The 15,871-nt window shown below is 38.7% G+C and overlaps 1 protein-coding gene across 1 annotated transcript; it reads left to right on the top strand.

Moving 5' to 3' along the window:
* Nucleotides 1–53: 53 nt before the first annotated feature.
* On the top strand, nucleotides 54–14,533 carry hfm1 (helicase for meiosis 1). The gene is made up of 40 exons (XM_056391160.1): nucleotides 54–133; nucleotides 845–984; nucleotides 1,077–1,192; nucleotides 1,533–1,839; nucleotides 2,464–2,801; nucleotides 3,248–3,289; nucleotides 3,417–3,487; nucleotides 3,620–3,752; nucleotides 4,256–4,407; nucleotides 4,526–4,603; nucleotides 5,001–5,156; nucleotides 5,272–5,472; nucleotides 5,563–5,651; nucleotides 5,767–5,810; nucleotides 5,981–6,082; nucleotides 6,725–6,870; nucleotides 6,968–7,062; nucleotides 7,179–7,312; nucleotides 7,424–7,471; nucleotides 7,581–7,661; nucleotides 7,834–7,925; nucleotides 8,094–8,200; nucleotides 8,356–8,403; nucleotides 8,556–8,653; nucleotides 8,741–8,875; nucleotides 9,098–9,183; nucleotides 9,328–9,411; nucleotides 9,584–9,741; nucleotides 9,890–9,993; nucleotides 10,236–10,421; nucleotides 10,572–10,637; nucleotides 10,784–10,908; nucleotides 11,667–11,749; nucleotides 11,885–12,000; nucleotides 12,101–12,184; nucleotides 12,650–12,958; nucleotides 13,313–13,394; nucleotides 13,568–13,667; nucleotides 14,150–14,295; nucleotides 14,446–14,533. The coding sequence occupies exons 2-40, from the start codon at nucleotides 914–916 to the stop codon at nucleotides 14,498–14,500; spliced, it is 4,668 nt and encodes a 1,555-aa protein (XP_056247135.1). The 5' UTR covers nucleotides 54–133; nucleotides 845–913; the 3' UTR covers nucleotides 14,501–14,533.
* Nucleotides 14,534–15,871: the final 1,338 nt, after the last annotated feature.

Here is a 15,871-nt window from a genome sequence, read left to right as displayed (position 1 = left end):
AAGTCGTTATTGATGAGTGATTTAATCTGCCAACGAGGCAAAGAGGTGCTAATGTCAGAGTTGGTGGGGTCAAGGGTTAAACTGAGTAAACCCAGTCTTAATATCCGCGGATTACATTCATTATTTATTTCAGGTGGGTACAAAACGAGAAAATAATACTGATAACTTCGAAAATGACGAACTTTCTTGCAGATAACCGTTGATTTTTGAACGTTGGCAGCTTGCTGTTTACCGTTTTTCTATGCAGCTAAGCTAGCAAAGACCAGTTAACTCCACTGTTTTATTCCGGAAAAATAGTTACATAAATTAGTATCTTACTTGGAAACTCCTATCTGTATCCAGCCTAATATAGAAAACACTTTTCTTACACCTTTGTCCACCTGGTGGACTATTTATAAATTATTTAATTATGCCATATGTTTTGTTTATTAAATGCTAAAGCTAACTCAGTAGGATTATTGCTAATCATGTAGCTATATAAAAGCCGTATATTTCCATTTTCGTCAAAAAATGTATTGTAGAGATGATTTACTCTTTAATCCCTCAGATAGTTTGAATGCAACCAAGAAGGAAATAGCTACATCATTTGGAGGCTTGATTTTGGCATCAGATGATATATTATGAGATGTATCATCTCCCATTTAGCGTTGTTGCCCCAGACCAAAACAGAACTTCAATGAAGCCTCAGAATTTGCAATAGCAAATGTGCTTCATTTAATTCAACCATCAAATGAATTTCAGCCACATAAAAGATATTGTGAATACATAGCTATACAGATATATTTGTCGGTTAGTGTTTGTGTCCATGTAAGATCTCTGGGTTTTTTGTCTTTCTTTAAGATAGATGTTCCAAACCAGGATCCATCACACTGCTTTGCATTTAAAAGTGTGCACGCCTACATGATCTGATAAAATGTTGGACTCCAGTGACTGCACCTTGTCTCTGGACAATCTGTTTTTTGAGAAACCCACTGTCCTCAAAGTGTGAGTACAAAGAAATACTCCACATCATCCCTCTCTTTTGTTCCTCTCTTAGCAGCTTATCAATGTTTTTCCCACTGGATTGTATCCGACAGAAAGCCACTGCATCAGGAGGTCAGTCCTTGGCAGCTGGAAGTGCCTCCATCTCTTTCTCAGATTCCAGCCACTCAGGATATGCAGAAGGAGGCAGAGACATTTGCTACCCTATACAGTATGTTGTGCTCTGGATTAGGATGAATTCCTTTTCACTTGACTTGAGTAAACTGCTCAGTATCTGGGCTATTGAGGCCCTACTAAATCTAACTTTGTGACTCACTGACACGATAGCTTGAATACTCTTGAAAGCTTTCCCAATTTTTGTTGACTCGTGAAAACAAACAGGGATCTGGGACATTTTCTCATAATCTTTAGTATAACAGGAATTTCCTGCTGTAAATTCTTTTCATCTCACTAAATCATTCTCACATGATTTGAGAGTCACACCCGTAACAACAACATGACAACAACTTGATTTGATGAAACTCTCTCTCCTTTTACTTTATTACTCACAGGTTTCTCACAGAAATCCAAGAAGTTTCTCCCTCCTTTCAAAGTATCAGCTGGCCTTGACATCTTATCAAAAATCAACACTCCTTACAGTTTTAACAATGACGAGAAAAAGATGAGAGATGGCAGCAACAGTAACAGCATCAGTAGATGTAATGGCCTTTGGGGAGGTGAAGGGTTCAGGGATTACTCTCAGGGTCCCCGTCACAGTGGCAGAGGTGGAGATGAAACTCCGCAGGACTCTGGTCATGCGGCCATCAGCAGGAGGTGTTTGTCTCTGGACTGCAGCAAAACCCCACCTCTACGGAGAAGGCAAGCGTCAAGACAACATTTACATAATTGCAGATTAAATAGTCTGTGCATATTGTTTTCAGAGAGTCTCCCTCTTGTACATATTTTGAAAGATAAGACGAAATTTACACTTGGGGGCAGAAACGGTTTTCTGATTTCAAAGCGTATAATTCCTTAAGATTGATATGTGGCCTAAAGTACAAAATGGTAAAATTTTAAGGCCATAAAAATCAGGTCAACAAGGATTTTCTTTCCTTGGAGGTGGATGCAGAACATGATTTAAAAATGCTTAAATTAGCAGGATTTATGTTACTCGCTAAAGCCTTGTTTCCAGTTTTTCCCTGTCCAAAAATGTAATGTAGTGCTGATTCACTCTTTAATCCCTGAAATTGTTTGAATACAATGATCTGCTTAGTTAAAATGGGACTACAGTGAATCATGAAGAGAGTTGACTTTTACATCAGTGGACAGTTCATTAGAAGAACATGGAAATATGCAAAACCATCCCCCATGTTAGCCTTGTTGCTAGAGGCAAGAATGCCTGGCCTTCCTCAAAAAAGCTTCCAACCTTTCAGCCGCAACAACAGTTTTTCCTCTTTGATTCTACCTTCCACCTCTTTCAATTCTTTATTCTCTCCATAACAGCTTGTTCAAGGTTCAGGTGTCGAACGGTGGAGGTGACTCTTCAAACACAGATGACCTCAGTAGCAGCGGCAGCAGCAGCCAGACAGCATCCAGACCTCAAACTTTTCTCAGTCAGGTTACCATGGCGACAGTACCTCCTCCTCTTCAACCGCCACGGACGACAGTTAGCCAAGCAGCTCCTCCTTTCCCCCGAAAGCCCCCCTTTTCACCCCCTCCACTGGGCTCATCTGCAGCAAGTGGCCGACCCCCGCAGCAGGCGACACATGCAGAGATGCCGGACAAGGGCACAAAGAGAGCTTTCGTTCCGCCCATGATGCCTCAGCCGCTCTGTATACAAGGTGCTGCACTGCATTAATACAGTCACAGACAGGCGCTGCGCTCCCAGTCTATGATTGGTTTGCCAAATACCACTCATATAGCTCCTGTAAAGTGTTGCAGCTAATGAGTATTCCCATGTCTAGCCGTGGCAGCAGCTGCCACAATGTGTTAGGGTGTGATGAGGTGAAATGGGGTGAGCTCTCCCCATTGACCGCTCCAGTGTAATGAAACATGCTGGACACTAGGTGGTAGATAGAAGAACAGTAGAAGCAGTAGGCAGTAACAGTAGAAGCCTTGTAGTCTACAGTCACGTTTGAAGTTTTGTTTTACCAATACTACAAACTAATTCCTTAATGTTACACCTTGAAAAAATGCTAAAAGCCTCATAACATAAAATGAGTAAGGGATCAGTGAGAGTGAGGCTGAGAATGAAAGTCTGATTATGTTTGAACTGTGAACATTTTAGGTTCTTCTGGGTCTGAAGTTTTGCGACCTGTTTCTGAAATCCGTATCCTTTTTGTTGTTGTGTAAGTTAATACAGTTTGAAAGTTAGATAGAGCTTGAACTGTGCCAGTATGATTGGAATGTAATTTCACAACTGATGTGGTTTGATTTCCTGAACTATGCTAACACAGCATCTAAGTTCAGATCCGTCTTCAACGAGTTCCCATTTTTCAACTACGTTCAGTCCAAAGCACTAGATGACGTAAGCATTATCTGAAAGCCTTCACAAACACAATGTTGAAGATTACGAATAACATGATGGTATTCATTGTCTTGTTACAAACTATGACCTGGAGTGTCACCTGGACTGTATTAATGTTTGGTTTGTTCACAGGTTCTTTACACAGGTAAGAACTTTGTGGCATGTGCTCCTACTGGATCGGGTAAAACGGTGCTGTTTGAGCTGGCCATCATTCGCCTTCTAATGGAGACGTCAGAGCCCTGGAGAGACGTCAAAGCTGTCTATAGTGAGCATACAGCGTTATTCTGTATAACTTGTTGACTAAACTTGGCCTGAAATAATTTGTTATACTCACAGAAAATACAGCATTGCATTTGAAAAGTTGTATATTCCAGTCTCAGTTTTGGGATTTATGATTCCTACTTAGGAAGCTTAGAAAACCTCCTGAAACCATGTATTTCATGGAACTTTTTTGGAACTGGTTCAAAACACAGATCTGATTTACTTTACTGTATATACCCCTTGCCAGTGTAAACAAAGCTCGTGCTGTAACAAACTGTCAGCTCTTTGTATCAAAAGCTTGAGGAAGTGAATGGAATTCTATACACAATAAATCTGAATTTAAACAAAACCAGCTAAGGGAACATTGTTTTGACACAATACACCTGACTGTAATCACACACTGGGGCTTTGATGTTACATTTTTCTTCTGGCTTGCTCGTGTATCATTTTCAGTGTTTTGATTTTTGAGTCAGTCTTGTAAAAAGATTCCTTGTTTGTTCTTGCCAGTGGCCCCTATCAAAGCTCTGTGCAGTCAGTGCTTTGAGAGCTGGAAGAAGAAGTTTGGTCCTCTGGGACTGATCTGTAAGGAGCTTACAGGCGACACAGAGATCGACGACTTCTTTGAGATTCAGGACTCTCACATCATCCTGACCACACCGGTGTGTGACACTATACTGGATTTCAACCGAACAAATGCAACAAAATTTGAAGGAGTGGAAAAGAATATGACCTGGTGTTTTACCTGAATATACAAAGTTGTATTTATTGTTCTTTCAGGAAAAATGGGACAGCATGACAAGAAAATGGAAGGATAACTGTCTGCTGCAGCTAGTCAGGCTCTTCCTTATTGATGAGGTCAGTGTGTTTGTTAGATATTGAGTTCACAGGCCTATGTTTCAGTGTTCATAGCATCTCACAGTCAGACTGCATTATGGTGGATGCTCACTGTGCACTCGTGTACTCACAGATATACTGTTCACATTGTTTAATTATTCCACATTGCATGATGGCACATCATTAGCCTCAGCCCTCAGCAGTTTATTTCACTTGAGGTTAGCCATTAAAAACTTACAGCACATCATGTCCTGTGACTGTGTATTCAATCTAGTTCTTTTTGGAGATGCACCCCCTTATGTTAATAATGGAAAACAATGATAAAGGATGGGTTAACTTTATTTGACCCCCATACAAACATCCCTGTTGAACCTCTGAGATGAAGACAACTGTAAGATGAAACATTTCTTTCATGCAGGTTCATGTGGTGAAAGATGCGACCCGTGGTGCCACCTTGGAAGTCGTGGTGAGCAGGATGAAGGCGGTACACGACTACAGGAGAGCACAGAATCCAGACGCAGGCCTCTCTATGAGGTTTGTGGCTGTATCAGCCACCGTACCCAACATCTCTGATGTAAGTAGCTGACAAAGAAAGTCAGCCAGCTCTCTGTCCTGTATATGTTTGCAGTGTATCTCTAGTATAAATCAGGAGCCTGTGGCTAATTCTTGAACTGTCTGCCTGTTATTAGATAGCAGACTGGTTGTCTAATGAGAGCGGTCCAGCCACATATCTGTATATGGATGAGAGCCATCGCCCGGTGAAGCTGAGAAAGGTGGTGCTGGGATTCCCGTGCAACCCAAGCCAAACAGAGTTTAAGTTTGACCTGTCACTCAACTACAAGATGGCCAACATCATACAGACTTACTCTGACCAGAAGCCTGCTCTTGTGGTGGGTCGGGAAAATGGGGCAAACTATGTGTCCTTTTTTGTGCATGTGTTTGTTGTCCTTTTATATGAGATTACTTCTGTTTTTCTGTAGTTTTGCTCTACCAGGAAAGGAGTCCAGACGTCAGCTGCAGTTCTGGCCAAGGATGCTCGATTCATTATGAGTATTGAGCACAAGCAAAGGTATGTTTCTTCCTTATCCATAATGTCTATACATATGCTACCCAAACATTTCATCATTCTTCACCGCAGTAGCTTGATCTTCTTGACTTTCTTGTAACTTTACAATCCTGTTTAGGTTGATAAAATATGCAAACTCTATTCTGGATACAAAACTGAGAGGTGAGTTTTCTGGGCAGCCACCAATCCCCTTCTGAAAGCTAAACGGTAAGATCCCATTAGATACAAACTTTGAAACCTGCTTCAGTCCAGACCTACTAAGAAAGCACATGTTGATTTGAGTTTGACTTAGACTAACAACTGTATAACATTGTATTGTGTTTATGTGGCAGATCTGGTCATGTTAGGAGTTGGTTACCACCATGCAGGAGTTGACTTGTCAGATAGGAAGCTGATAGAAGAGGCCTTCACTCTGGGAGACTTGCCTGTTCTCTGTGAGACTTTGACACTAATACAAACTATGAGACTATATAAGTATGCAACATGATCCTGTGTTTTCATTTTCTTTGTAACAGTGCAGATGCAAACAGGAAAGACAATAGTCACGGGTTATAACTGAGTCATTAAGTACTTCAGTCATATTGTGTTGGGATCTGCCCAAGATTTGCATCTACAGAAATGTAAAAAATGTATGTAAATGCCTGTTTAATGGTTATATAATGGTAATATAATATGAAGAAGAATGACCTATCCTGGTATGTTTTTAAGTAAATAGTAATATGCAATATTTTTCAAGCCACTACCATAAGTAACAAATGAGACTGAAAACTTTTATTCTGTTTCTAATGTGACTGTTGCATTTTGAGACAGTGAAGATCATAAAAATGGCATTTTGATGTCAGCAATGAAGATAATATTGTACTAACACCAATGTTGTTTTTAAAGCTTATACCCACTGATATTGATCATATGCCGACTTATTGGTGTGTCTCTGATTAAAACCATTATACCAGGAACCACACACTTGTGCAAAACAATCGTAAACTTTTACCACTTGCTGCGATGATTTAAAAAGGTTTTTATTGAATTTTATGGGCACTGAATTTATGTTTGTGATCTCATTTCTTATATCCTAGTTACTACCAGGACTCTGGCCATGGGGGTGAACCTGCCAGCTCATCTGGTGGTGATCAAGTCCACTGTGCAGTATGTTGCAGGCTCCTGTGAAGAGTACAGCGAGGCTGACCTGCTGCAGATGATAGGCCGAGCTGGAAGACCACAGGTAACGGCAGAACAATAATGGAATACTTTATCTCCATGACTTTATCTCTTTTAACCATTATTAAGGCAGATATTTAGGTTTTTCTTTCCTTTTCTAGTTTGACACATCAGCGACTGCAGTGATCATGACCAAGGTTCAAACCAGAGAGAAGTATATGAAACTTATGAATGGGATGGAAATCATTGAGAGCAGGTATTTTGGATAGCAGCTGTGTCATTAGGCTCTATTGTTCTCTCTCACATGTGAACACGTGGAGGAGAGAGATCATACAGTATTACAGGAGGTAACAGTATGCCTTGTTTCCCCAGCTTACACAGTCACCTGGTGGAGCACCTGAATGCTGAGATTGTTCTCCAAACCATCAGTCATGTCAACATGGCTCTGGACTGGATACGCTCCACCTTCCTCTACATCAGAGCCCTCAAGAACCCCACACACTACGGTCAGAGCGCAAAGCACAAATACATATAAAATGCAGGAAATAGTACCTACCGTCTTTGTCATTACTGTTTGTAAAATCAGTCAGTGTAGTGTTCCTCACCTTCCATTTCAGGTTTCTCTGCTGACTTAGACAGATATGGAATCGAAGCCAAATTGCAAGGTGGGCCATGATCATTTGTTGTTCTGTCTGAAGTCTTTGAGGCCACCGAAGTAGTTTGTTCCTACTACTTGTAGTTTAAGGTGACGACTGTTTCTCATTTTCTTTTTAGAACTGTGTCTGAAGAACCTCAACTCTCTCTCCTCCATTGGTCTGATCAACATGGATGAAGATATCAACATCAAACCAACAGGTAGAGGGGAAATTTATTTAAATAGTAGTCAAAATGTTTAATGTATTCTTCTTGAGATATTTTTTAACCTATGATCAGTGACATGGTTGACATTTATATCTTTAACTACTTCTTTTTCATCTGACCCTCATCTTCTGGATATAAAAGTCATTTATTTGTTTTGGTCTTGAAGAGGCTGGCAGGTTGATGGCTAGGTACTTTGTTGCTTTTGATACCATGAAACGGTTCTGCGAAGTGGCTGGCACTGAGACGCTGTCTGACCTGGTAGGTTTCCTGACAAATGTATTTGATTAAAATGCAGTTACATCGACATTTTGTGGTGTAACACTGTATTCCTGCAAAAGGAAAAGATTTAAATGTGTTGTGCTGTGCTGTATATTGCATGGCATTGCAAAAACATAGTATTCAGATCAAAAGAGCTTGTATGTACAGATCGAGCTGGTGTCAAAGAGCAGAGAGTTCAGCGACATTCAGCTGAGAATGAATGAGAAGAGGCCCTTGAACACTTTAAACAGGGACAAGAACAGGATCACCATCAGGTCAGAGACATTTATAGGATCCATAATTGGATATAGAGTATCTTCTGTTTGCTGAGTCCTTTTGCACCATCTTAATTTAACTTTTGGATGGGAAAGGCACAATGATGGAGGTAGACCAGAGCCATAGTAAATTACTTTTTTATGTGTTTTTCCAGGTTTCCTATTGAGGGAAAGATCAAAACCAGTGAGATGAAAGTCAACTGGTAGGTTTATGTATTCTGCACTTTCCCTGTGGAAAAGCAGTGCTGAATAAAAAAAGGAATACTGGTTTATGACTTTTAATGTATAAAGGCACTCATGAATTTCCCATGGACTGCCCTCTGCACATGTCATGTGTTCATTGTTGTGTCTTTAGCTTGATTCAGGCTCAGCTCGGTTCCATCTCAATTCAAGAGTTTGGACTTACACAGGAGACAGCAAAGATCTTCAGGAACGGGATGCGCATCAGCAAATGTATGTTGTGTAAATCAGGGACAGCGTATAAACAAAGTGTTGTCTGACTGTATGTTTTTAAACTGATTGTATTTTGATTTTAATCAGGTCTGTCAGAGTTTCTGAGTCATCGATACAAGACGGGTTTCTCTGCTCTGCTCAACGCCCTGATCCTAGCTAAGTGCTTCAGATCAAAGCTTTGGGAGAACTCACCCTATGTTTCCAAACAGCTGGAGAAGATAGGTGGGTACTTTGCTATGTTATATACCGGTAATAGCCCTTCATCTAAGCAATGATAATACAGTGATAAAATATAGTTTTAGTGATTCTTGGACACACACTGGTTTATTTTAGAAAAAAAAATGTATGCACAGTTGCTACAAGATGAATTAATTAATAAACCAAATATTCTTTCTATTAAATGCAATATCTAAACATTTGATAATAACACGTTGTGTGTTTCAGGCCAATCTCTCTCAACTGCCATGGTGAACGCTGGACTCACCACTTTTAGCAAAATAGAGCAAGCCAATGCCAGAGAGCTCGAGCTGGTGAGTCTGTGTAACATTTCAAAAGAAATCACTGTCTGGTAATCCAAAGCATTTGATGTAATTGTTATTTGAACTATAATTTTAGGTTATTATTGTATAAAGCATTTGGATATGCTTTGTTATAACTTCATTTCTCTCATTCAGATTCTCAACAGACATCCACCATTTGGCAACCAAATCAGAGAATCTGTCATACACTTCCCGAAGTATGAAGTCACATTGGAGCAGGTAAAAGGCGCTGCACAGTATTATTATCAAGGACATTATATAACATCATATAATAGAGCTTTTCTCTTTCTGTTTGTCAGACTTTTGAGATGTTGTTGCGAGTGAGGATTCGTTGTTATTCTTGTTTTTTTATTAGTTGTTGCTGTATATTTATATATAAGCTATTTTGTAGCTTCCAAGGTATAGCTGTGATATTGCGGAGATTGTGGTGAAGGTGAACGTAAAAAACCAAGCACAGCTGCTGTCCAGGAAAACAGCTCCAGACCACCACTATGTCTCTCTGATCATCGGAGACTCTGACAACAATGTGGTCTTCCTACAGAAACTCACGTGAGAAACAAATATTTGTGTCCCAGGCTTCCAACAAACTTTACTGTCTTTCAACTACCCTCTCTTTCCCCTCTCTAACCATTATGTAAAAAAAAAGAATTTCCAGTAAATAGATTTTCAGCTGGCATCCTCCATCTTTGTTTTTCAGGGATTTGGTGCTGTTGAAGAGTGGTAGCTGGTCGAAGAAGATTGAGGTGGCGAAGGCCTCAGCGGGAGAGGAGATCAGTGTCAATCTCATCAGCTCAGAATATGGTAAGGCAGTAAACCATGGAAATATTGTAACGGTATGTTGTGCTGTTCAGTACAAACTCCTATTATTTGTAAACTGAACGAATTACCATGCCTTTTGTTCAACATTTGTTTTGCAATTCAGTCCTGTAGCTGAGCTGAGATATCTAAGTGTGTCAAACTAAATGAGATGATTATTCAATTATTATGTTTTTTTTTATCAATGTTAGGTACATTTACGACACTGACTGCCCTCTCTCTTATAGTGGGCTTGGACATCCAGCAGAAGTTCAATGTGTACTACTCTGGAGCCAGGAGGTTTGGCACCTGTGATAATCCTAAAAACATACTGTATGATGCTGCTGGACAACAATCGCTCTCTGCACTGAAGCCACAGTCTACAGATCAGGCTACACCTCAGCGGGGAAATGCCACATGTGCTACAGACCAAGGCACTGCACTGTAGCTTTGTTACTGATGATTTTGTTGATTCTGAAATATTAAATATTTCATATCGATATGGTATTTTTAAAGGGTAGATTGATATTTGACATGTCTTTTTTTTTCTCTATTAAAATGTGGCAACTCAACTTTATAATCAGATCTAGGCGACAAGAGACAGTGCAACCACTTCTGCAAGAACAAGGATCTTTGTGGCCATGACTGCTGTGCGTACAATCGCTCATCTTTCACCTTGTTCGAGTATTTTCGTGCATTCATGTATCTAAATGTGCATTATTTTGTGTGCCTGTTAAGATTATAGAGGTGTTATTCCTTCAGTCTGTCCAATGAGAGTGCATATGTGTCTCAAAAGGTAAAGTAGGTGTAACTGTGGCACGGAAGAGGTCAGCAAATCAAGAATCCAGTTTCTCTTCCTATTTGAAAGACCTGAGGAACAGGTGTGACACACTGGCGCAGACTCCTGTCAAACGACTCAAGGTGAGGAAGACAACCGGTATGATTTTTGGAATCTATCCAAGCCTGCGCCACATAAAACAGAGTTGTTGAACTCAGGTTTGTCACGATTTAATATGTAGTTGTCTGTGACTGCTGTAACACATAAACCGGAGGTTGTGTTATCCTACGCCAATTTCATCCAATACCTCACACACAACACAGTAGAACAGGAAGGAAAGTGCACTTACCTGAGATATTTTTCTCCAGAAAACATTTCATGTTGAAGCTGCAGAATAAACTAATGAGTCAGTGCCATGTCAACACTGGTTAAGATAAGATTAAAAGAAATGTCAATGATACAAGTAGGGGATGTTGAATTCTTGCAAAGAAACATAAGAGATATAGAAGCCACAGAAAACAGCAGAGATGATAGCAATAAAACAAAATATATAACATAACATAATTTTATACACAAACAGGTACTATACTGTGTAGGGTTAGTATATGAGAATACTATAAAATATATGTGTTGGTTTATAAACGTACAATACACAGATTATATACAATATGTGTTTCTATGTAGATTCTATCCACGACTCCAGATGCAGTTATCATACAGTATGTGTACTGTACATGTGCAAGCTGAATGTGCATCGCTTTGTTTTTTATACTGCTCTTCTAAATGAGAATGGCAAACATAGTCTTTGTGTCTAACGATGAAATTCTTAACAAGAAGAAAATATTTCAGTGTTACTAAGATGAACACGTGTGTGTGTGATGTTCTTGTTGTATTTCCTCAGATGAAAATGAGTGAGGAGTCTGTGTCTGTCAACATACAGGAGTTTGCTTACAAACCCAAAGAGAGGCTTCCTGCTGTTTCCTGGTATTCACATTTTCACTGATATTTTAGACTTTGAATGGCGCCATAAATTGCTGCTGCAGCTTAGATTAGAGTAAAATGTGTGAAACAGATTAATCTGGCCTGGTGGTTAAGTATATTCATTTATGGGATCTGAAGGTATGGGATAAACCACTATGAAGCTTCAGGGAGACTTCACACTGAGACTATAGATCTGACAGGAGAAGACTGTGCTCATCACACAGATGTAGTTAATCTGGACGACTTTGACAGCGGTAAGCAAGTGGCATTAAGAAGATGACTCTGAACTCCACGCATTTCCATATATGACTGTGACTGTATATTTCTCTGTCTCTCTCTCTCTCTCCTTATCAGATTATAACGACTACGTTGGGGACATGCACAGGATGATGGAAACGCCGGTCCAAACCTCTGCTGCATCTCATGCTCACTCTCAAAGTATGGCAAACAGCTTAACTCTAACTCATTAGTAGAGAGACCAAACTGGTGGTTTTGCAGGTTGTAGCTCAGTCACTACAATACTTACCACCAATCCTGCTTCCTCACACACTGTGGACTGGACATGTCAGTCAATACACAATACACAAACAGAAGAATGCAAAATTTACACATGGTGTTTTACACTAAAATGTATTTAAGAATGAAAGCGTGTGTTTCAACACAGTTTGTTTGTGTCATTTAAGCAATCATTGAAATTACATTATATATCAATCATATTGCCGAGATAATCACTTTTACCACCGACAACTTTAAAGCACTTAAGTCAAGTAGTGAATGGTGGAAAACACCAAAACTGAGGAGATCTAATGCAGATACTTTTTTCAGACTGAATCCAAGAAAGCCTATAGTACAGTAACATTTGACGGTGTAGTCATCCTTTCTTAAAAATTCTTCTGTATTCAGGTTCGTCAGTGTGGATGAACCCAGGAACAAGTGGCTGGAGTCAAATCCCTGAACAGCATCTCAACCAAATCAATACATCCAGCCCAGCTTTCTCAAAGAGGTCCACTGTGGTAACGAACCAGGACACTCAGTGTGAAACAGCTTCATCCTTACAAATACCAGCAATCACCTTTGACCTTGGAAATGAATGGGACAACTGGGGTGACTTTGATGATGAGAACTTGGTGCATGCCAGTGAGACAGCGTTTGCCTCATGCACAACTAATGCTGGAAGTCAAATCCAGCAGCCTGTTGAGTACAACGTGCCAGGTAGAGTTTCATTTTACGCAGGAGAGAGATGGAGGATCAATTTGTTCGCTTTTCATACATCCTATTAAGAAGTCATTGTAACACATACACAGTCATGTTTTCATCATCGTTGTATAAACTACTAAATTATGCCTCCACACCTTGCACTTTTTCATGTACATATCATGTGTATTGTGTATATTGTATTTATTAGTGTATATTTGGTATATTTTTGTTGTATATTTCCATAGATGTTTATTCTATAGATGTTTATTTTTCTGCTGTGGTAAATGAATTTCCCAGTTGTGGGATTAATAAAGTTAATCTAATCTAATGCTATGATTTTGATAACAATATTAAACATTTTGTGTGTAGGGTTTGCTGTTACATCAGAACCACTACTCTTCAGTCCCTCACAGGTCCAACCCTGCATAACCACTACCAGTACACCACTGAGGTAAAGGCAGAAACGCATGCTCATATTCCCCCCAATTGTCTGTTTCAAACACCAGTAATCAAATAATGTGTAAATTATGTAAAATCTCCTCTCAGAAAATACAGAGTTGTTCACTGACGTTTCATATCGTAGGTTAAGACAGAAAAAACATTTGTTATGTTTTTGTGTTTTAGGGGAATTTTACCAAATACAAGTCCTGAAATCAGAAAACCAGTATCGTCACTGGTCACAGTCAGACCTCAGAATAGCATCACACTCGATTGGAATAAGAAGGTGAGTGTGTGTATCCAGAGATCTCTGCACATGCTACTTTTGCTGTTTAATGACTACATTTACATACATGGAAAACACTATTGTTTACATGGTTGTTTGTGTAGATGTTTTTGATTTTTATAACCCACTAATTATCATACTGCGGTTGTGAGAAACACAGTGGAGCTGCCTAGTTTACATAATACACATCATAGTATTACTACCCTGTCTGCTGCACCATGTAAACATCTTGAACATCTTACTCCTTCCATTGTTTTTAGCTCCATGGATTCATGTTGCTCTTTTGGTGATGGGAATTTCTCTCTGTGGACAGGAATATTCTGTTAGTTTATTAATAGCTAATGGGGTTACTGACTCCTAGGTTAGGCTTAATGAAATGTGCCTGTAAACAGCTTAATGTTTTCTAAAATCTTAACAGGAGTTTGGTCAGTGGCTGAGGTACTTGGCTCATGTGACAATTGCCTCTCTTCCTCCTCATGCAGAGACCGAGCATCTTCAGTGAAGAGATCACAGTAAAAGCCTCGGAAAATTTCCCAAAACAGACGCTCGTGGCACCAGCAACCAGAAGGTTTGATTTCTTCTCAACAATGAAAGAATCGGCCGACTCCAGCTCATGTGTCAGCAGAAGGTACTGCAAAATATAATTAAAAGGGTTTTATTTTGACTGATTACAATATTTTCTTTAATATATAATTAAATTAAACTATCTGGAATACGTTTTTACAGAAGTATATTTTTAACCTGATTTCCTCTTTTTTTTTACATGCTACGTCTTCAGCATCAACAGCAAAGAGGAGGAAGCTTTCCTTGGGATATTTGATGGTATATTTTAGAAGTAGGGCATGTCTAACTCTGATATAAATATGTCATGAGCAAGTGTTTTGTTATGTTTGTGTTAAGCTTTCTTTAACTTGTGAGCTTCACATCAAGTTGTAAAATGTTAAAGTCATGTCATTATTCTTAAATAGTTTCTAATGTTAGTTCTATTTGTTACTAATGTAATTTATGTATTCATGTATTCGTTAATTTATTTAATTAAGTCTGTTCATTAGATTATACAGTGTAGTCTTGGCTAAATGCTCAACATGAAAATCAACCTGTTTTGTTTAATTAGAAGGAGCTTTGTGATAGTTGGCATCCTTTAAGTTATTGTGTGTGCTGAATACATTTTTGTACTTGTCACAGCGGCCACGTGTCTTATTTTATCATTAGTAGTCTTCCTAAATGGCACTAAAAGTTCCTAGCAAAGAGTTTCTTCTTAAGAGCTATACACAAAGCTTCTGAGAGAAACTTTTACTGAGAGACAGAGAGACAAAAGTGCAGGGATGAGTTTGACCCCATTGCTATGGATGGCATCATCTCTCTGGATTAGTAGTGACTGGTTGAGAGTAAATGTGTCAGTAAATGTGAAGTAAAATATTAATCAATGTGTTGTATGAATAATGTATGAATTGTAGTGGATTAGATTAGATTATTTTAAATACCATTTTAAATGAAATAAAAGGGTAAATAAAAAGCATCAATTATATTTAAATTAAGAATTATATTTTAAATTAGAAAATAGTAAAAAGTAATACATATTACATTAAATTAAACCAATTAAACTAAATTTAATGATTAAATACAGTTATATATAATTGAAATGAAACGAATTAAATTAAAACGACATGAAATTCAATCAGTAACATTAAATCATTTATAAATTGAATTAGAAAATATATGTAATGAAGTTAAGTAAGAACAAGAAATTGTTTTTTTTTTGTAATTGTTAAATTGAATCAGTTACATTAGATTAAAAACAATTAAATTCACACCTCATAAATGAATGTATTCATTTAATTAAGTTTAAACAAAAATGAAATGGAGCTGATTCTTGTGAAGTCACTCACCACAGAGATTCATTATTGTTCTGTTTTCCCGGTGTTTTGAAGTTCTTAGGGACTTTTAGCCTGAGGATGTTTTGAGAATAAAGTCCTACATGTTACAGGAGATCATCCCTTTAATTTCATGTTTAAGTGTAAGACTTAAGCAGCACAGTGATTGTGGACCATAAATAATGGTGTGGACCACATAAAGTTGGTGTTTTCACCTCTGTTGTTGGGTAACGCCAACTGTAGCGGATATCTGATACCACGTGATTTGTGCTATTGTAACGCGAGATGTGTGACGTAACTTTTAGCGCGGAGTTTGTTGTTGGCGGAAAA

Source organism: Seriola aureovittata, chromosome 12 (genome assembly GCF_021018895.1).
Source record: "Seriola aureovittata isolate HTS-2021-v1 ecotype China chromosome 12, ASM2101889v1, whole genome shotgun sequence".
NCBI classification, from domain to species: Eukaryota; Metazoa; Chordata; class Actinopteri; order Carangiformes; family Carangidae; genus Seriola; species Seriola aureovittata.
Note: the sequence above shows the minus strand (reverse complement) of the source record. Positions and strands in the feature narration are given on the sequence as shown.